This window comes from Cupressus sempervirens, chromosome 11 (assembly GCF_028749045.1).
Source record: "Cupressus sempervirens isolate cs-2001-9-10 chromosome 11, ASM2874904v1, whole genome shotgun sequence".
Taxonomy (NCBI): Eukaryota; Viridiplantae; Streptophyta; class Pinopsida; order Cupressales; family Cupressaceae; genus Cupressus; species Cupressus sempervirens.
The window spans coordinates 482,962,837-482,985,024 of NC_143128.1; the positions used below are offsets into that span (position 1 = coordinate 482,962,837).

Sequence of the window (22,188 nt, forward strand, 5' to 3'; positions counted from 1 at the left end):
CTTGCAAATTAGATCTAATTATTTGCCAAATTCAGTATTATCACCGGACGGCATAATGGAAAGATGATGTAAGACAAATCTATAAAGTTTTGTCATTGGAATAGATTATAAAGCACTTCATATTATGGAAACTAACCACAATCTGAAAAACTTTAAATCAAACCTTATTAAATATATGCATCAGTTATTGATAGCTCTTAGACCAATCTAAAAATCAAAGACATTAATGATACTCTTTAGAATATAGAATAATTGATGAAGTATTTGAAGATAGATAGATGGAATTTTATGATAAATTTAGACAGTGGCTGGATGCATAGAAGGTAGAATAAATATGATATATGAGGACTAACGTTTATTTAAAGCTTGAAAGTGATCTTAAGTTGCGGAGAATCAAGAAAGGAATACTTATCAAAAGTCAATAACAGCACCAAAACGGAATCCCAATAAACCTAGAACTTTCAGAACCAGAAATTGTTTTAAAATGAAAGGAAGGCCTCCTTCGAAAATCCAACAACAATGGGAGGCAATTAATTATCTATCCATGTAATAGTGAAAAGATAGTTTGATATGGAGTACATAGGAATTACACTTGTATTAAACAGATACTGGGGTATACCCGTTTTAGATTTGTAAGTCGAAAAGGACTTAGGTCCTGGGCAAGATTGGAGGTTTTCTTCTCCATTGTTTCCTGCCAATGCTCATTTGAATGGAGAAATTTGTAATTTAATTTATTTATTAATATAATGCATTAGGCTTCAGCCACTTACCAATCAAAAAGAAAAACATTCTTAAATATTATTTCACTAAAATATTAATATTTGGTGTTTTTTACTATTTAAAAATCAATTTAGACATCTGGTTTTGATTATTGATGTGTTTCATAACTAATGTATATTTGAAATATTTTCATATTTAATTTTATGACAAAAAAAATTATCCTAGGCATATTTAATCACAATATTCTTTTTATTTTACTTAACTTAATCTGAATTTTATCCTCTTCGTACTTGAACGTGAACCTTGTGACATAACTTATGTAAAGAACTCAAGTATGATATAAATCTCCACTTTTCTTAAAGTATAAAATTAAAAAAGACAAATTGATTGCACAATACAGATATAGGAGAAGAAAATTTCACTACAAGAATCTCCAAATTGCTTATAGACCATTCAGATATTTAATAGTGCTTACACAGATTAAGTGCATCAACAAACCAGTTTGATCAGCTGCAAATTTAGGAACCTATACACAACTGACAGAATCTTTTATTAGCAGTAATTTAATCTTACAGTTTAAACAGATAGCTTGGGAATTTCCATGCTCAAAGGCAAAAAAAATCAATATTCAGCATCATCAGAAAACATGGTACAGTCCCCTTTAAATACCTATTTGGGGTAGTTTATTAACTTTTCATGCAAGGCTAAACAATCTGATTTGGCCCCTTTCTAGAAGGAGGTAAGAGGTATTAAAAATCACAAGACAAAAATAAATTTGATGTTCTGCAAGAAGACAAAATTCCACAGTTGGAAGCGAACTGGAGTTTCCTTCTAGGACACACTACTAGAGAAAACTAAGGTTCTTCAAGAAGTCGGCAGTTCTTACTAGAAGTTTCAAGGCTAAATTTTATTATTTTCTTCCTACACAAGATAAGACTGCACGACTGACCACAATCTGAGCTTTCCCTGATTTTACTGCAAGGAGACGAAATTTCACAATTGGCAACCAGCACTGATGTCTAGCCTAGGTGGCCTCACCTTTATGGGTTCATCACAATCCTTTTGTCCCTAATTGCTTGACCTCAAGCAATTTCAAGTTAGGGTATACAAAGATTTTAATACCTTCCCAAATTCCATCTTCTGGTGGTAGTCCCCATTTGATTAAGTATTTTGGAATAGCTTTGTTGTGTGATCTCTTTTCCTTACATCTAGAACAGATTCAGGTTCAGGGTCCATTTCCCTTCATAATCCAGCGAAGGGAGTTCCTTGAACGATTTGATTTGTTGTTTGAGAAAAAACAATTTAGCATGAAACATGGAAAGTATTGTGGATCTTGTTGTCGGAGGGTAATTCTAACTCAACCTATCCCAGTTTTTTAATCAACCGATGAGGACCATAGAAGTGTGTTTTAAGCTTCTCTTTTTCACTTCCCTTGATAGATGATTGCTTAAAGAGTTGTAACCTAAGAAACACTGAAGTACCTCTTCAAATGCTCTTTTTGTTTGATGTCTATCTGCATACATCTTTTGACTTTGGGCTTGCTGCAAGTTCTCTTTGAGGGCTTCCAGATTATCCTTGCTTTGTTGAATCAAATCCATAGCACCAGGTACTCTAATATCGCTCAGAATCAGATCTGTAAAGGAAGTTGCATCATAGTTGTACAATGCTTTAAAGGGGACATCTCAATTGGCATTTGATGAGCTGTATTGTAGCAATATTTCCCAAGATGTAGCCCTCTAACCCAATATGTTTGTTGACCTGTTACATTATATGGTAGATAACCTTGAATCCACGTGTTCACTAATTGTAATTGCTCATTCAAATGCAGATGATAATTGGTATTGGGGGTTAACTTTGTCTTTGTTATGTGAAATAACTCTTACCAAGACAAGCTGAGAAACCTATTGTCTCTACCACTCACAATTGTTTTTGGTAATCCTTGTAGCCTAAATACCTCCCTGAAGAAAAGACCAGCTACTTGTGGTGCCTTAAAGTCTATTGATATAGCATAGAAATGTGCATACTTGGTGAGTCTATCCACCACCACATACAAACAATTGTTGCCTTGAGCCTTTAGTAAACCGGTAATAAAATCCATAGATATACTTACCCATTTTTTGACTGGGGATAGGTAGAGGTTGCAATAAGCTTGTTGGAAAGACATGCTCGACTTTGTTCTATTAACATTTCTTACATTCTCTTATAAGTTGCATCGCATCCTTCTTTAATCCTTTCCATGAGAAATGCTCCTATACCTGTTTATATGTTATGTAGGAACATGGGTGGTCGGCCAATGGTGGGTCAAGGCATGCCTTCAAGATTTTTTCCTTCATTTTAGATTCAAGCATGAGATATACTGCCACAATATTGTATGTTTCCTTTCACATACTCAATATCAAAATCATGAGCTTGGATTTTGCTGATCCACTTTTGATGTTTGTCATTCAATTCTCGCCGATTAAGGAAATACTTTAAGCTAATATGATCAGTTCTTATAACAAAGTTGTTGCAAACTAAATATAGTTTGAATTTGGTCAAGGCATGCATTATCGCTAGCATTTCCTTATCATTGATAGATAATTTACGTTCAGCCTCCTTAAGCTTTCCATTGTCAAAAGCTATAGGGTGTTTATTTTGCATCAGAACAACCCCTATTCTCTCTCCAGATGCATCCATTCTAAAACAAAAGGGAATAAAAATCTGGAATTGCTAAGACGGGGCACAAACTCATTACCTCCTTAAGCTTATCGAAAACTTGTTGAGCTGATTTTATCTATATAAATGCTCCTTTCTTGGTCAGATTTGTTAAGGGTGGTGCCAATTTGTCAAAATCCACTAACGAATCTCCGGTAGTAACCGCACAGTCCAACAAATCCTCTCAATTGTGTCATATTGTTTGGTCTAGGCCATTCTTGAATAGCTTTGTTCTTCTCATCATCAACACTTACTCCATGTTTGCCGATCTTGAAGCCTAAATATATAATTTCTTGTAACCCAAACTCACACTTGGATGCTTTAAAGGACTGCTGCTCTAAAATTTCCAATACTTTATCCAAGTGTTTTTTATAACCCTCCCAAGATTTTCTATAAACCAATATGTCATCAAAAAAGACAAGATCAAATTTCCTTGACTGCTGAATAAATAACTGATTCATACAAGATTGAAAAGTTGTCAGGACATTTGTTAAGCCAAAGGGCATTAGCAAGAACTCATAGTGCCCATAATGACACAAGAACATTGTCTTGTGTACATCTTCATCCCAAACTTTGCTCTGGTGGTATCCTGAATGCTAAACAATTTTGGAGAAGTTAGCTCCACGTAATTCATCAAGTGATTCATCAATGTGAGGCATTGGGTAGTGATTCTTTATAGTCTTCTTATTGAGAGGAATGTAGTCAATGCACATTCTCATAGTCCCAGCTTTCTTCTTGACCAGCACTACAAAAGATGCAAAAGGGCTGGAACTAGGTCTCATTTGCCCCATGTTGAGTAATTCTTTGATTGCCTTTTCAATTTCTTTCTTGTAATCCTTTGGATGGCGAATATGGAGTGATCATCACTGGTTTTGCCCACTCCTCAAAGTTCAATGATATACTAGAAACCCATGTCAGGTGGTAATCGGGGGGGTATATCTTTAAAGATTTTTTTTTTTTTTTTCCAAAATAATTTGAATCTGCATGATGTTAGCACTTTCTTTTTTGGTGTCTTTTGCATTGATAATAAGCCATTCTAATGCCCGGCCTAATTATTTCTTATGGTTAAACCCCACTCCATTCTTTTCGGTGTTCCATTCTTTTGGCCGATATTCCATAATAGTTTTGTTGGAGATTCCTTGCATAACTATCTTTCTCTCATTTTGTAGGAAAGTCATCTCAAACTTCCGATGGCTAATCTCATATTTATCAGTTGCATGCAAATTGACAGCCCAGAACTACTTCCATATCCATGCCAATTACATAAAATTCATCCTTCAATTTATATTCTCCCCATAGACAACTCCATTTGGGGAACCTTCTGAGTATAGGAAAGAGTAGTTCCACTAGCTACCTTCACTTCAAAGCCTTAAATTGGAATTGTTTTCAAATTAAATGTCCTTACTACTTCCTTATTTACATAATTGTAGGTAGCTCCACTGTTAATGAGGATGATAACTTGTTGCCCCTTAAAAATGTCTTTTACACAAATGCACTATAATATGTCTGATTCATCTACAACATCAGCCCCTCCACTTTCTATTTCATCATTGGAAATTACTGCAACAAAATGTATTTGCCTTTTAGCTGAGCATTGATGCCCTGGTTAGCATGGTTCATTGCATGTAAAACATAGCTTTTGTCATCTCATCTCATTTCTACTAGCTTCCGTTTGGTTGGACCTTGTTGGAGACATTCTGGGAGGCATTAGACTTCTCTAAAAAGTTTTCTTGAATTGTATGGGTAGGGCTAATTTCTTATTGCTAAAAGTACCCTTGACCACTGAATCCTCTAGTTTGAAGGCTATTTCAATGGCCTCTGGAAATTTTGTCAGGTTTAAGGCTTTTAGCAACCCTTTTAGTGGTTCAGCTAATCATTCTGCAAAGAGTACTACCAGCATCATTTCTAGCACATCAGGCACTATTACTGTGAGTTACTCAAATTCTAATACATAATCATCTACTCTACATTTTTGCTTTAAGAGGGCTAAGTTATGAAAATGAACTTTGAGGTCAGTTTTGTCGAATCTTTCAACCAGCCTGACTGAACTCTTCTATGGTGGAGATCGAATCATGTCCTTAAGTTACAAGTCCATGGTACCACCACTCGTGAGCTATTCCATCATTGGGTTTAATGTGAAATAAGTATCCAACTTTTGTAACCATGATCTTGTTGTGGTGCAACTTGTTCTGTCAAAACTAGGTAGAGTTATCTAACCCAAGTGATGTTGAATGTCTTTTCTTTCAATATACTCCCTCCTTTGTCTACCTTTGGATTTCAGACCACAATACTCAGTGTAAGACAAGTTATTCTTAACTGTCTCATTCAACATATTATGTTCTGCTAAGAGGCAGTCCTTTCCTCGGTCTTGTCTGGTTGTCCTGCCTCGACCTCTTCGTTTGTCAAAAAAACTTTCCCTAAATGTTCTGGCTGAAATCTTCTCACTTCCATGGACGGCCTTGATTCATTGAAACTACTTTCTTCACCCTAAATGTCAGACTTCTCTTTGTTAGCAACACTTCCTTTCACCCTTCTCATTGGCTGAATTTCCACCATCCTAAATTTGTTTAAACCCTCTCAACAATTGGGCAACTTCCTTTAGAGTCTTCAAAAAACCAAGTAGCAGAGCTTTAGAATGTTTAAAGAAGGCCTTTGCTTCTTCGTCACCGTTACCCATGGCGGAACCCTTCTTTTTCTCTCTGATGGTATTGCTGCTCCCTGTCGCTCATAAAACAAACCCATATCTGGCAAGGGTGAGGCTCTGATACCAAGGTAAAGAACTCAAGGTCTCTATGATATGAATCTCTGTTTTTCTTCAACTATAAAATTAAAAGAGACAAACTGATTGCACAATATAGATTTAGGAGAGGACAATGTCACTGCGAGAATCTCCAAATTGCTTATATATCATTCAGATATTTAATAGTACTTACGCGGATTTAGAGCATCAACAAACCAGTTTGATATAAGCAGCTGCAAATTCAGGAATAAATACGTATTCAGCACTGATAGAATCTTTTAATGGCAGTAATTTAATCTTACACATTAAACATATCACTTGGGAGTTTCGTGCCAAGATCCAACGTGCTCAAAGGCCAAAAACCAATGTTCTTCATAATCAAAAAACATGGTAGAGTCCTCTATAAATACCTACTTGAGGTAGCTTATTAACTTGTCGTGCAAGGCAAGTAAACAATCTGATTTGGCCCTTTCTAGGAGACGGTAGAAGGTATAAAACAAGACAAGACAAAACAAAAAACTCATTTTCTGCAAGAAGACAAGATTATTTGGTTGGTAGTGAACTGGAGTTTCAATCTAGGAAACAACTGTCACTACAAGACAAAATTGGGTTTCTTCAAGAAGTCGGTAGTTCTTCCTAAAAGATTTAAGGCTGAAATTTGATTATTTTCTTCCTATGTAAGATAAGACTGCACAACTGACCAAAATCTCATCTTTTCCTTATTTCTCTGGGAGACTAAATTTCACAGTTGGCAGCCAGCACTGCTGTCTAGGCTAGGTGGCCTCACCTTTATGGGTTCATCACAACTTATGGTTACATTGTTGAACAGAATAATAATTAATTTGATAAATCTAAAATGTGATACTATAAAACTGTAATTAATAATTATTTTATTTCAAGTGCATCCAACATACTGGATGTGGTAGTAATTGGTTTGCAGGCATGTGATTTGATAGCTTAAGGGTTAAAATTGATGGCCCGCAAATTTGTGGGTGTTATCCTGATTCCTGGGCATCATTTCCAAATGCTAGAAAAGTTTACATTTAAAAGAAGCTTTAAACAACTAATAAAAAGTTTCCATAATCAAGCAGACATTGTGGATTTGTAACAAAATTATGTTGGACCACTGTGGAAAACACAAATATCATCATTTGATTATAAAACTTAACCCCTTAGGCTCCGTCCAAGCTTTACATGGTCCTAAGTAAACTTATTCATTAAGTGCAACATTTTATTAGAAAAGAAACATTTCCAAAGTGAAGTATGGATGCTACACATACATCAAGCCGATGACTGCACGATCAACTTGCTTTCCTCAAGGACAATTGATTTTAGAACCTTACATGCAATTCAGTCTAGCCATACTCTAAAATATCATTTATTATAAAGAGATTAAGCTAGAGCAATAGATTAGAGAGGATAGCTAGTGTAAAAAACTATAATATTTCAGGTTTCTCATCCGTGCGCCTCTTTCACAATTAACAAAGCTTGTGGTGTGTGTAAACTTTCTAAACTGCCCACCTGCCCTCTGATGGGATGAATGTGGGATAATTGCTCAATCCAAGCAGTTCGCAGTTAATATTTTTTTAATAAATGATTATTTGTGAGGTACAAGCAAAGAGAGAAAAATGGATGCCCCTGTAAAGAAAATAGTTCAAAATCCTTAAAGCAATCATAGCATGAACTTACACGAAGAGCCATCTTCTTAATCTTATTCATTGCTGAAAATTGCTTCAACCTTGATAGAACTGCAGAATCAAGAGGTTTGTCAGGAGCAACCCCTTCATCTCGAATCCAGGGGTGGCCTGTCTCATAAAAAAAATTCCAACATTAGTAGAAGAAGGGACAATTAGTACATTTCTGCTTCCAATTTTTCCCTCAGAGGTCACTGACATCAGTATTACTACAATTTGATCTCTGCGCAAAACAAAAATTAAAAACAAGAAATCTTCCTCACATCATGAATCTCTTCTTCAATTCACAATAGTTCCTTCTAGACAATGCAGTTGTTAGGGAAGAAAATACTCACAGAGTACTTCATGAGCTGATGGTCGTTTCTTGGGATTTCTATCAAGCATCTTTCTAATTAAGTCCTTTGCACTCTCTGAAATGTGAGGCCATGGTTCTGATTTGAAATCAATTTCACCCTCTAAAACCTGCTCAAAAATGCCTTGCTCTGATTCTGAAAGTGTGATGAGAACTTATATCAGAAAACAATAATTTTTCTCAAAACTTGTTATCTCTGTATTAACTCACAACAACAGATGTTCAATATACTTTCATTAAACTTTCAGAAACAATAAGCTTTCACAGTCCAATACAGTTGTGTTTGAAAGGCTTGGATAAAACTGTGTGGAGAATTTTATATCTAGAGAGGATAGGGATGGAGTTTGTTGCAGCAAATATTAATGTCCGATATATCATTAAGACTAGTTATCAAGTTTATTGTACCACAAGTTGAAGTATGATATATAATAAGAGGTACAAATTTCTACACAGTTCATTTTAAAAGCTTTTCATAAACGGTCAACAAAAATTACCTGCCCAAAATGGTGGAACTCCACTAAGTAGAATATACAGAATTACTCCAGCACTCCAAACATCAGCTTCAAGACCATAATTCTTACAAAGTACCTCAGGAGCTACATAGTAAGGACTACCAACTACATCACTAAATTTTTCACCTGCAAAGCACACCATTCCAGTTAGTGACAAAATTTGAAAATCAAAAACAGTGCTTATACATAGACAAACCAAATGTAAACTTTTATTAATCATCAACCGGTGATGAACATGAATGAGAGCTGTTTTTAGATCCCTTACTGCAATGTCAGAATCTTATTAGAATAACTCTTTTCAAAGAACTTAACTCAAGACAGCTTTCATTGCATCACCAAGAACATTTAATCATATTGCAGCTCTAAACTATTCCTCTTATCTTTCTCTTAAACTTCAAATTACATGAGCTGGATTATAATCCAAATCATACTGACCTGGGGTATCTGTTTGCTTGTTTTAAATAGACTGAAATCAACATTTTTTTATTTTTTACTGACATCTCAAAATTTTCTATCATGGAGAACATTGTTCAGTAAGGGAATTTGATTCTCGGTCAGGTTATTTACTAATTAGAATCTTATTAGAATAACTCTTTTCAAAGAACTTAACTCAAGACAGCTTTCATTGCATCACTAAGAACATTTAATCATATTTGCTTAAGAAGGCGTGTACACCTTAGCATGGGTTTGATCATTTAAGTGTGCATTGGAGGAGTCCTAACAAGCCGACCTAATTACTTGGTTGTAACTTGTATAAAGGAAAGTTATTTCCTCATTTGTAATGCATGGGAATGAGATTATGTATGTGAGCCTTGATGTTGTATATCGAAGCAGAGCTGAAGGATTGTCAGATGCTTTGAGTCGAGGTATGAGAGGAATCTGTTATCATTCCTAGTGTACTTCTTTGGAAATCTAAAGGCAATCGAGTTATCAATCAGCCAGTTCAACAAAGGTGGCTTTAACCTTTACTCTATCAAACAGTGAGTGTCTTGAAAGTGGCTTTAACCTTCACCCTTTGAGCAGTGTGCTCTAATGGTGAGTCTTTTATTCTCATCAACTTCTAACAGGGTTGGGAACCTTTTAACAAGGGTTTAGTCATTTAATAGGCACAGATGTACTAAATGCATTGTATCAACCCCTAACAGGATCAAATCCTCTAAAAGGGATGTTTTAATATTAGTGCATGATCTTGTGGATATCATGCCCACTGGGGTTTTTCCCATAACATGATTTTCCTCGAGAACAAAAATCCTTGTGTTATGGTGTTGGCTTTCTTATTGTTATGCATTGTTATATTCGTGCTTCGTGAACAGTTCAAAAAGTTTTTAGTTATCACACACAACTGATTCACCCCCCAACCTCTCAGTTGTAAGGTGTGGACCATACTTACTAACACTTCTAACCATGGGTTTTTTTTTTCTTCTTGGGCTACCATCATCCTTTTGGGGTTTGAGGGTAATCTATGGCCTTATGGGCATCATCACAAATAAGATACTACAAGGACTTCCATTGTAGAAGGCAATCATCCTTATCCTCTATCTTCAAAGCCTCCCCTTTCTTTGGAGTTGAACTTCTTGGGTTCTTTTGGCTCTTCACTCGTGGTAGGTTCTGAAGAAACCTCTTTCCCTTATTTTGATAGCTATCACCCCTTTCATAACTATTTTTTTTCCACTTTAATTTGTTCTATGCCTTTAACATTTAAGGCATACAAGCCCCAAAAAAGGAACCACTAGAACAGCAATTACAACCTACCACTCACAAACATCTACAAAGCAACAAAATGGGCAGATATAGGGGATCTGAAATTAACATTAGGTTCTCTTTTATTGAGAAGGTGAGGAAATTCGGTGATTAATAGTAAATTCTATCACAATGCACAAGAGGAAATATTAAGTGTTATCACCAGAATCTATTTATATAGACAATTATCAAAGTGTATTAATTATTGAAATGATGCTTTATGGGATTTTCTACTCAAAAGAATTTTCCCAAGTACATATTGTGTAATTTGTTGAATCTGCACATCTTGTAATTGTCATTTCATTTATTTTGTATTTTATTTGTAATGATCAGCAACCTAAGATTCTAATTTCTAACATGGTATCAAAGCCAGATAAGCTGCAATAATCATTTATACAGGAAAAACTCCCAAAAATGTTGAGGTGTCTATATATCTAAAAAAAATTAGAAAATGTCGGTTGGGTAGAACAAAAGAAGATTTTTATGGTCTCTACCAATTAGATGATGCGCATCTCCATGTCATTTATACGGTAAGATAATCACATGCCATCTTTTTGGCTAATAATACTAATTTCAATAGTGAATAGGTATATTTTTTAATGGTTGCTATAACAAACATTGATGCATCTATTTAATTAAAGGATGGGAAGCAATCCCTTAAATGGACGATTCAACACAATCTATAATGTATATGAGTAGTATCACTGCCTTCACAAACTTCTATAACTTTGTTAGAGGTTTCGTCATGTTAGTATTATTTTCCAAACTCCAAGCTCAATTCTCATGCTGACACTTATGAGGCTGTGAGGGAAACTGCTCTGTTCATGCAGATAAAGAGCAAACACAAGATAAAACTAGACAATAAAAGAACAGAGAATCATACAAGCACCTATATTAACTTCTCTTTATTCTCAACTAAAAATATTACAGTGACAAATTCAGAAATACAAAAAAATCATATTCCGGGTGCTTGAAGATCGTGCAAAGAATGTTATGCTTTACCGACGCACCCTTCAGACTCACACAGCTTAAACAACTAACTACCCAACAATTACCAGGAAAATTCTACAGACAGCTCAGCCAAGAGACAGGGTTAGAGGAGAGAAACCATCATAAATGGCAGCTACATCATATAAGATCACACAATGGAAAAATACTGCCATTATCGTTTTGACTTTTGACAGCTTAAACCGCTTGTGATGTCAATTTATTTATTGTTAAATGAGCAAGTTTGCCAAAGTAAACTTGATCTCCCCAATGTAAGTCATTAAATCTTATTTTTAAATGAAAAGAATGAATCTATAGCTATTTTTCGACAAGTCTTCCTTCCCAGTTTGCAGCTATGGAGCTGACTGTTGAGGATTTGGACAAGCCACTGATCAAGCCACAAGGTATGAAATCTACAAATTAAATGAGGGATGTGTGTTTGGTGAAAAAGGAAATTATGATTGAATTTTGTCTGGATTTATGCACGTTGGTAGATAATCTTATAAACCCATTATCGTGTGTGTGTAGAGGTTTCAAGTCCTTTCACTCTGCTATCTAGGGTGGAGGAAGGTCCCCTGCAGAGGGGAAAAAACTTTAGGAGGCATTTCACGTGGTGAAACTCAGAGCCCTTGCCTCTGCCTGTGTGGGAGTTTCTCCCAAAGATGATAAAGAGTGACCGAGAAAAAGTGGCAGTTATTGACTTGGACGCTTGAAGCATGGACTCAGACAAAGTCATAAGGAACTAGGATGTTTATGAATAAGCTGCTGGCGTCTCAGCTGTGACCTGCTTTGGGGACATTATTTTGCCAGTTTTGACCTGGTAGTGATGGATTTTGGCCTGGTTGTTTAATCTTGTAGCCTTTTATTACGGTCATGATCATATTTTGTAACTATCTTTTTGTTCTTGAGCAAGGGCCATTATAGATCCCTCACTAAATTATCAAAAATAAACTAAAAATATTCCATCTATCTGTTGAATGAATCTTATCAGAAGATTCGTTGCTCCTGAACTTTCCGTGTATTTTTATTCGTGTCAAGGTCACATGCATGAAGAAGATAACTTTGACGATTCCAGCATCTCTAACAGATAGATTGCTACAATATTAAAGATAAGTCTGTCAGGCCATGGTCCGATGATAGAACAGCAACTTAACTCGATCAAAAACCTGATCACCACAGGAATCAGACTTATTTTAAATATGTCACTGATCTCCGCAGGCATGCCCTCAATTCTAAAACGTTAGTATGACAAGTCACCGAGACTCTCAGCTATAGTGAAAAACTGCACTTCGATTGATAAGAAAAAGGAATAGCTCAGACCGATTTCTGGTATAAAATGAAATGCTGTACTACCATTAAAACGGTAAAAAATCATCTAAACACGGTAAGTCTTGCCATATTCCCTATGGACATGCGGCAATGTTATGCCCTAACAATAACGGGGACACACAACTCATAAGTCCGCTCGAAGAAAACAAAACGGTAATATGGAAGCATGGACTATTACTAAAAAATTGCAGGTAGAAAATGCAAACAACGAAGAAGAAAATGAAAAGGAAAACACCCATCCGACCAACCTGGCTTGAAGAAGACGGACAGGCCAAAATCAGTAGCCTTGAGGGCGGCGTCCTCATCTGTACTAGCAAGCAAGAAATTTTCAGGCTTCAAATCTCTATGCATAACGTTCAAAGAATGACACGCTTCCACCACACCGACGATGGTCCTGCTAAGCTCGGCAGCCTTCCTCTCACTGTAATGCCCCCTGGCAATGATCCTGTCAAACAGCTCCCCACCAGCACACAACTCCATGACCAGATGAATAGATGCCACATCTTCATAGGCGCCCTTAATGGTCACCACATTGGGATGCCCAGACAAATGGTGCATTATCTGAATCTCCCTCCTCACATCCTCCACATCCTCAATGGACAAAAGCTTCCTCTTTGCAATGGATTTGCAAGCATACTCTTTATTAGTCCCTTTTTCGATACACAAATAAGTGATACCAAATTGACCTTGACCAAGTTTTCTGCCCAAGCTGTAAAGATCTCTGAGGTTCTCAGTCTTGTGCATTAAAACAGAGGATGTGAGAGAGGGTGCACCATCACCAAACCGTTTCATTTTCGGAGATTCTTTAGCAACTGGGTCTGCCCGATCTGGAATGCTGACAGTCGTGGGCACCTCTTTCGGATTGCTCGCGGGACTTTCTTGCACTTGGGGACCTGCGTCTCCTGTTTTCCAATACTGAGTTGGAACTGATTCGGCAATGTTGTTGAGAAAACGGCTTCTGCTATTCAAAGCTGCTCCTACACATGAATTTCCCATTTGCCGAGATGCTTCTTATCATTTTCAGCAGGACTTCCGGCTGTGGGTGCCACTATTAGCAGAAAAAAACAGGATTGTACATTGACCGAGACATCTATGCTAGAGAATAATAGTACATGATTAGACCACCAATAGATATCTCTTGCTGTCAAGACCTCCTAACATTGACCTGATAAATAAAATCCGGCGATCGTCAGTAGCTTGTGAAGTATATGAGCTCAGAGCGTGAGGGGCTTCTCCCTTCCTGCGTCCAATTTTGGGCTGGATGTGAAGATGTGGGACTTGTGCAGAAGCACTTAGTCTTATTGCGTGCAATAATTATGAGTATACGGATCTTTGCAGCGATGTGTGGCGTATTTGTGTAAGACTTGTTCATCGTTCCCGTTCCCGTTCCCGTGCCCGTGCCCGTGCCCGTTGCGTGCATTTAGGGAGACTTTTTTTTCGTTTTCTTTTTCATAAATATTGAATTAGGAACTTTTGGGTCAACCCATAAGGAGGTTGTGCTAACTCATACAAAATATAGATCTACCTATGTAAGGAAACCACTTCATAAGATAAGCGTAGGACATTGGCCGGAGGGAACTTTTGGGTCAACCCATAAGGAAGTTGTGCTAATTCATACAAAATATAGATCTACCTATATAAGGAAACCACTTCATAAGATAAGCCTAGGACATTGGTCGGAGGTGCAATGTGTTCTTATAAGAAATTTGTATATATAAATTAGTTTGGAAAAGTATTTGTTTTAAGGTTTTGCTTTTTTTAATGAGATGTGATGTTTATGTAGATATTAGTTTCTCTCGAATGACACCATGACAAGTACTATAGTACGCACGAGGATGCTTTTTCTCATTTTGCTTTAACCAATGGGATAGCTTTATTTTTTAGATGACAATGTATTATGTATTGTTTTGTCTTTAAATATTTGTATAGTATTTTTGATATTTCATTTTTCAACGATTTTAATTGGTTCGTAAATCATACAGTAGGGATCTCATGTTTGAGTTGATTTTATAATTATCCTGCACAATGTAGGGTGCATATTGACATCCTATTTGGTACTTCACACAATAGAGTTCCCATCTGTCAGTCCACTTTATAATTTATGGAGCACAGTTTTGCATGCATATTGATAGTTGTGGGTTTCTATTTTTGTTTTTATTTCAAAGACTATATTATGGTACAATTTTTTCCCATTTGTACAGTAGTTTGTTATACAATAATTGGTTACGATTTGCTAGAACTTAATGCTTTGTTTGATTTTTTCTCAATTGTCTTGTCAGATTCAGAAGTTGAATGAAATTTTCAAAAGTAAATCTTTGTAAGATCTTTCGTAATGTGGACTACACTTGCAAGTTTAACTGTTTTCTTGTCAGACATGAACAGGTTTTGGGGGAAATGTGGTTTCCATTCATTTGTGTGTCTTTTACTTATTATCTTGGACAATGTTTTTCACTATCAAGCTGATAGCATTCAAGTCGTCTATTGAATTTCTGTCATCTACAGATTCTATTTATTCATTCTTCCTTTTGATAGCAATGGTAAAAATCCAGTATTTGTTGTGGCATTTTAGTGGAGCCATATTTGGATTTAGCACATTTCCTCTAGGATTTTACAATCTTCAGGCATTGTATTATTTTTTATCAACATTTTTATCGGCTTCCTAGCTATCTGGTATGTTTAGTTTACTAAATGTTTGTGTATTTTTTCCCTTATATAGTGAATTGTTGGAGGGAGGAATCGAAGAATTGGTTTACACTAGTTAGGTAATAGATCAATGTGTTCTTGTTTTGGACAACCCTTATGTTTTTCATGTTCTTTGTTGTAATTACATTATATTTATCTTTATCTGTTTAGTTTCATGTCCAGAAACAAACGTTACAAGACCAATTTACACTATTTATTTATTTTTTAGTAAATTACTCTAAATAGAGAATTTTAGATTAAAGAAAAGTAGAGATCATCTATACTGAATTTAATTTACTCTTGAAAAAAGCTTCGTAGTTTAAATGCCGAACTTTCATGCTCAATTAATTTTACAGAGATTTGTTTCCACTCCAAATTTGGATTGGAAGCACTTTCTATATGAAATTGGAATTTCTAGTTTTTTATTGTCAATGTTGTAAGATCTAGGAGAAAGCTACATAATTAGGGATGTATTGAAGCCCTAAACAAAAGAGCTAGTATTCACTTCCAAGTACATTTGGGAATCAATTTGCAAAACTAGTTGTTGGTAAAATTTGGGTTTCAACTTATAAAAGTAGTTGATGTCATAAATTCCATGGTTGACATTTCTCAACAAATCCATATTTGCCTAGAATGTTTGAGTTGAACTCTTCCACTCTCCTCAACATATATAAGAGGAAAACTTTTTAACATTTGTCATTCTCTTATGAGTTGCACAGATTGCTCAGTGTTTAGCTTCGGTACTACTAGAAAATAATTTATTTGTTCTTATAGTCTATCTAATGTCACAAATCATTAGCATAATTATGATTTTGAATCAGTTGTTGGTAGCATGTGACTCACATAATGTATTTGATTGTCTATATATGTGGACAATTAGAATAAGAACACAAAAGTTTTCTAATCTAATAAAAACAACAGTACAGAGAAACAATTGAAGGATTAAAGAGCAAGTTGTAATTATTGGCCCAAATTTCAACATATCGTCAAATGAACATGAGTTGAATTCATCATTGGGAAGTTAATAATGGAAGATAAAATATTTTATGTGTTTGGTGAGACTCGAACCCACAATCCCCTTATTAGAAGTCAGACGCCTTATTCATTAGGAACAATAAATTAATAAATTAATATGATTGTTTAATATCATTCTTTTACCTTTCCTTTCAAAATGGTTCAATTGTAGGGTTTCCAAGGTACTCTGTGGACTTTGAGTTGAAGACGACTTAGTAATTTACCTCAACAGTTTAGCATTGTCCACTACCATCAAGAGGCTCTTTGCCTTACTCCCAGTATCTCAGTATTTTTTGTGAAAAAATCCTATTGCAATCACTGATTATTAATCTCCTATCGTAAATGATTATTAAATTGTCGAAAATAAATTCCTAGTTAATATTGAAAAATAACACAACTGCAACTTCACTTATAAAATACGAAAAGAATTCACAACACAAAGAACATAATGTTTTTGGATAAATCATCCCTGGAAAAAGCCCTAAGGGAAAACTAGTTCTACAGATGAGGAAATTATATTAACTTCAACAAATCAAGAGATACAAAATACCTTGCCTCTCACTGGCAGAACTCAGACAACCTCCTAATTTCTCCTATTTGTATTCCTTTGATGTTATCCCCAACGCTATCACTAAACCCTTGTTAACACTACAAGACTATTTGTTATCACTGCAAATGCTTCTAAAAACTTTGTGTTCTCCAAATGCCCCCCTGACCCCCTTTTATACGATTCCTATTGGAAAACCAATGGTCAAGATTGATTCTCAATCAACAGTCAAGATTAAAAACAACTTAACAACCCTAACCAATTCGATTTCTAGTCGTTTCCAAAAGTGGTCGATTAATTAACCAATATTTTTCCTAACTCTAACAAATTAGTTAGCAAAACAATTATTTGCTAATTAATTACATATGGACGAACAATTGTCCAAGCTACCAAAACTAACACTCCCTCCTAGTGAGCAAGTTGTTCTACATGACACCTAACTTATCTCCGAAGAAGATGAATTTCGCCTTCTCCAATGCCTTAGTTAGAATGTTTGTTGCCTGCTCCTCTATAGGTATGTACAGTTGTTGAACAACCCCCCTGTTGTACATAATCTCTAATGAAGCAGTATCTAATGTCTATATGTTTAGACCTATCATGAAATATTGAATTCTCAGACAACTTGATGCAACTTTGATTATCACAATGTATCATAGTAGTCTCAACCTTCTGACCAAACAAGGCTACTACAACTCTTGAAGCCATATAGCTTCACATGTCGCCATGCTAGCTGATATGTATTCTACTTCTATTGAACTCAGGGCCACAGACTTCTACTTCCTACTGAACCAAGATACAACTCTTGATCCTAAACCGAAACAACACCCTGAAGTGCTCTTTTTGTCCATTGTACTTCCTACCCAATCTGCATCAATATAGCCCATCAACCTGATACCTTCACCTTGAACATATCTGCTCCCATAATCATACCACGCAAGTAACACAACACATGCTTGGTCGTTGTCCAATGTATTATCTTTAGTTCAACCATGGACTGACTAAGTGAGTTCACTGCAAAAGCAATATATGGCCTATTGTTGACCAAGTACATAAGTGTAATACCCCAAAATTGGCACATTGCCATATTAACCAATGCTTGTCTATTCAATCATTCCTAAGTCCTATTTTACTAAGCAATTCTAATTTTGATAATCGCTACTTGACCTAAGTGTCGAATGCAAAAAACCCTAATCTACATTAATCGCACTATTTATTTAATTCCTAAATATTGATTCAAACTAGCTATAGTAAACCTATTGATTTAATTTAATTTAATTATAAGTGTTCATACTTTAACTAAATTAAAATCACCCCTTTAGCTAATGTACAAAGGAATCAAATGTATTTTATTTAATAAGATATCTCCTCTTTTTAATTATTCAATTAATTAAAGTTTATCCATTTATGAGGTCATATTCTAATTTATTAAATTAAATATTCTCTCCAAATCTTCTCTTTGGTTAAGAATTGGAAACGATGGGTGAACTTAAAATCAAAAAAGGAATTAAATCAGTTAACTTCTTATTCCACTTAAAATCAAATCAATTAACTCCTTTTTTCACTCAAAAGCAATCAGTTAACTTTCTTTTCATAAAAGATCTTCCATTATGACTAAGTCTCATCTTCAATCTTGACTGTACATTCTAATTAATCTTGACTATCAATCGATTCTAGGGTTCTATTTAAGAATCCTTTGATTCCTCATTGTTACCCAACCTTTTTCGCAATGTGCAATATTTTTGTCCAAGAATCCTTTTGTAACTTGAAGTTGAAGTTGAAGTTTGACTCACTTCAAGTTCAAGTTCGGCTTCACTCAACTCCCATCATCCCGACAAAGTTCCTTCCCATCGGCCAAGTTTCATATTCTTGAAGTTGAAGTTGAAGGGGGAGTTGATTCAAACTTTAACTTCAACCTCAAGTTCGAGGTTTTCTAACATTTGCTTTTTTTCTCACAGGATGTGCATTAAGAGATTATGAATTTATTTTTTGCAAGGCAAAGAAATGGGTCTCACCTCATGGTGATCTCAAAGATGTGAAGGGCAATAATTATGGCAATTATGAGAAATCATGCTAAAGTATGGTTACTTTTATGGGAAAAGGTGGCATGAAGATTTTGTGACATCATGAAAGGTTGAGCTACGTGTGGATTTGATGGATATTAACCATAAATGACCTTGCAAGTCTTGTCAAGGTACAGGTGGCATGGTTGTAATAAATATTTCTACCCGCCCATATCTGTCCTGGGATTTTCAAGAAATCACTCCCTATAATTACACTTTGTCCTATATAATTTCTCATTTAACCATTTTGAGCTCTCGGCTCCGATTGGTAAGCAAGGAAAGTAGAAGTTTGAACTCTACTTAAAACTATAAGTGCATTATCTCCTACTCTGTCAATTCTGTGCCTAGTTTTTGTTTGAAGTGTTTTGGTTTAACTCTATAAATCTATATCTTTCAAATTAATACATGATGCTTTTCTGCCCCAAAATGCCTAAGCTTGAAAAACCTTTCATTTTGAGTTCCCTACCCAAAATTCAGGATACTTTCCTAGTAAACAAAAATCTAGCTGACATAATTGAGTGGGCGATGAATGTTCAGTCTAGTCCTATATATCATAAATTAGCTAGTAGTGGGTTACTAGAAGCCGCCACTTTCCCATCAGCTATAGAATGTCCAAAACTGGTTGTGGAATGTGCAAATCACTATGATCCCAACACCAAGTGTATACAGAAAGTTTTAGGAGAGGTGTTGGTTAAAATAAATAGGACAAGTGTCAATTTGACTCTAAGAATCCCTCATACAGAACCTTATGAGCCTTGGACCTTTGAGGAATCTAAGCATCTATATTGTGTTAGGAAGAAGGATTACGATAACATTGTAGCTCAAACCTGGCTTTTGAAGCTGACTGATGGAGGTTCAAGATTGCCTAAGCCTTTGAAAATTGAACATTTCATTAGGGAGATTGCAGATAATGTGTTACTTTTGAACAGAGTCAAGGGCAATGACCACGCCTTCCATTGGGAGAGCTGGATGTACCATTTTATTCAAAAAATTGTTGAAGGGGAAAAATTCATTAATTGGGCAAATTTAATAGCTGAAAATTTACATAGGGGCCTCATAGTAGTGAGTAGTTTTAGCTCATTCTTTCTATATTCCTTCTTAGTCTACATTTTAGTGGCATCCAAGGAATGGGAGGGACTTCCATACATGCCCTGGACTAAAGAGATGACCATCTACCAATACTACAAAGACCTTCAGGCAACTAAATCTTGCAAGGAATTCAAGAGAGTTAATGATGTCTTCTTTGGGAGATTAGTATTTGAGCTCCAAGGATGCAAAAATCATAGATTGTCAGAAGAATTGATGCAAGCTATTAAAATTTATGGTTCTTTCTATATTTAGTTTCCTAAATTTATGTATCTCAGAGTTAGGGGTTTTTTTGGTGAACCTCTTAAGTTGTCACACTATTATTTAGATAGAATTGTCTTATCTAAAATATGTAGGTAGTTTGTTTCTGTGTTTGAGTCTCTTGAAACTACAAAGAAGTCAGCCTCTTTCTTATTTCCCATTGAAATTGGTCATTATAGGTGTTCAAACTTCAAACAAGCTATGTTAGCAGAAACTACATTGTCATGTTCTTGCCTCAAACCATATGCTCCTAAAGAAGAATTTGACCATGCAGGCTTTGCTAGAGATAATTTCAGGCATGCATCCTCATTAGTCCATGTTCCACATTTGCAATATTATTGGGCTAATTGTCTTGATGAATTCGAAGTCAAAAAAAGATTGTGGTCTAGGTTGACAGTCAACCAGATTAATATGTTTAAGGTGAACCTCAGCACCCATGGGATAATAGAAGATGAATTTGAGGACATGATTGACCCATTCTATGTTGATTAGATTGAATGCATACCCATCCCTGAGCTTAACTAAACTAGAAGGGAAGAAGATGACCTATTTTCCCGTACCTTAGAAGTGCTGAGGAGAACTAAAAAATGGTTGAAGTAAAAGAATGTTCAATCAACTACCCCTAGAATCCCAGAGAAATACTCAAGAGCTAAACATAAAAAGGCACAGCCAAAACTAAAGGCCATCATGACCCTATTGCAGGTTTTTCGAAAGCTGAAGCTGAAGTTAAAGTTGAAGTAACTCCATAGTCGCTTCAACTTCAACACAACTTCCTGAAGAGGTATTGAAGTTTAGAAGGGTAACTCACTCCAGTACTAAGAAAGCAATACCAATCAAAGAAAAGGGGACAATTACAGTTGATCTAAATCCTGCTGAAATGAAGACAAGTTCATAGTAGTCTCCTATTGTCCCCATGGCTGATAATGCTCCAAATCCTCAAAAGTCTCCTCAAAGCAATGGTACTCAATGCGGTGCCCTCACCTTAACTAAAATTTCCCCCATGACAGGCAAAGAACCCACTACTCCCAAGTGGCTAGAAACCTCTATTGAGAAAAAAAGGACCATTATCCATGCCTATCAATGATCTGGTTAGTAAGTGCCTGGGAAAGTCTTCAAAAACTAAAAAGGCTAGAACTGAGTCCAGGTTGAAGTTTGATAAAGATTTAGGACATTGGACACCTGAAATAGCTAAACCACTAGAAGGCAATTCGCATGAGGACCTCACTCAAGATTATCAAGTATCAAGGATTGATCTTGGAAAGGGGAGTCGTGCGGTGGATATGAAGATTTTTTAAGCTTCAAACAAAAAGATAGTGGACGGAGTTTGGAAAGATGCTCAGGATATGAAAGAAGCAATGAAGAGCATGGCATAGTACATCAATGCTATCCCACATCTAGAACTCAAACCTCTGAATGAGATGTTAGTAATGGTAGATGTATCCTCTTTAGCTAACTAGCAGTTTCTTGATAATTTGCAGAAATGCAAAGCTATTGCTAGGAGATCTAAGGAGTGCTTGCAATTTGTCCTGAAGGAAACCAAGAAATAGATCAGACTTTTGGACAAGGCTTTAAAAGAAATTGTTGTCATTGTTAAGAAGGTGGAGTCCCATAATGAAGGTTCTGAAAAGGAAAGGAATAATTGGGTAAAAGTGGTGCTTTAGATTGAGGAAATTCAAGGATTTGGATTGCAAAAGTTTCAAGCTAAATGTCATGTGGTTAGCCTAGATGATAAAACTTTGCATGTGGTTAAAGATTGCACCGAATGGAGAA

The 22,188-nt window shown here is 35.8% G+C and overlaps 1 protein-coding gene across 1 annotated transcript in view; it reads right to left on the bottom strand.

The window, feature by feature from the left end:
- The window catches only part of LOC149530482 (calcium-dependent protein kinase SK5-like), a 60,481-nt gene extending 46,388 nt beyond the window's left edge, over positions 1–14,093 (bottom strand). Inside the window, exons 1-4 of the mRNA XM_089809898.1 lie at positions 13,017–14,093; positions 8,695–8,838; positions 8,184–8,336; positions 7,844–7,959 (exon numbers count right to left, since the gene is read on the bottom strand). Coding sequence (XP_089666024.1) covers positions 7,844–7,959; positions 8,184–8,336; positions 8,695–8,838; positions 13,017–13,764 — 1,161 coding nt within the window. The 5' untranslated portion in view covers positions 13,765–14,093. The remainder of the gene's footprint in view (positions 1–7,843; positions 7,960–8,183; positions 8,337–8,694; positions 8,839–13,016) is intronic.
- Between the last annotated feature and the right edge of the window lie 8,095 nt (positions 14,094–22,188).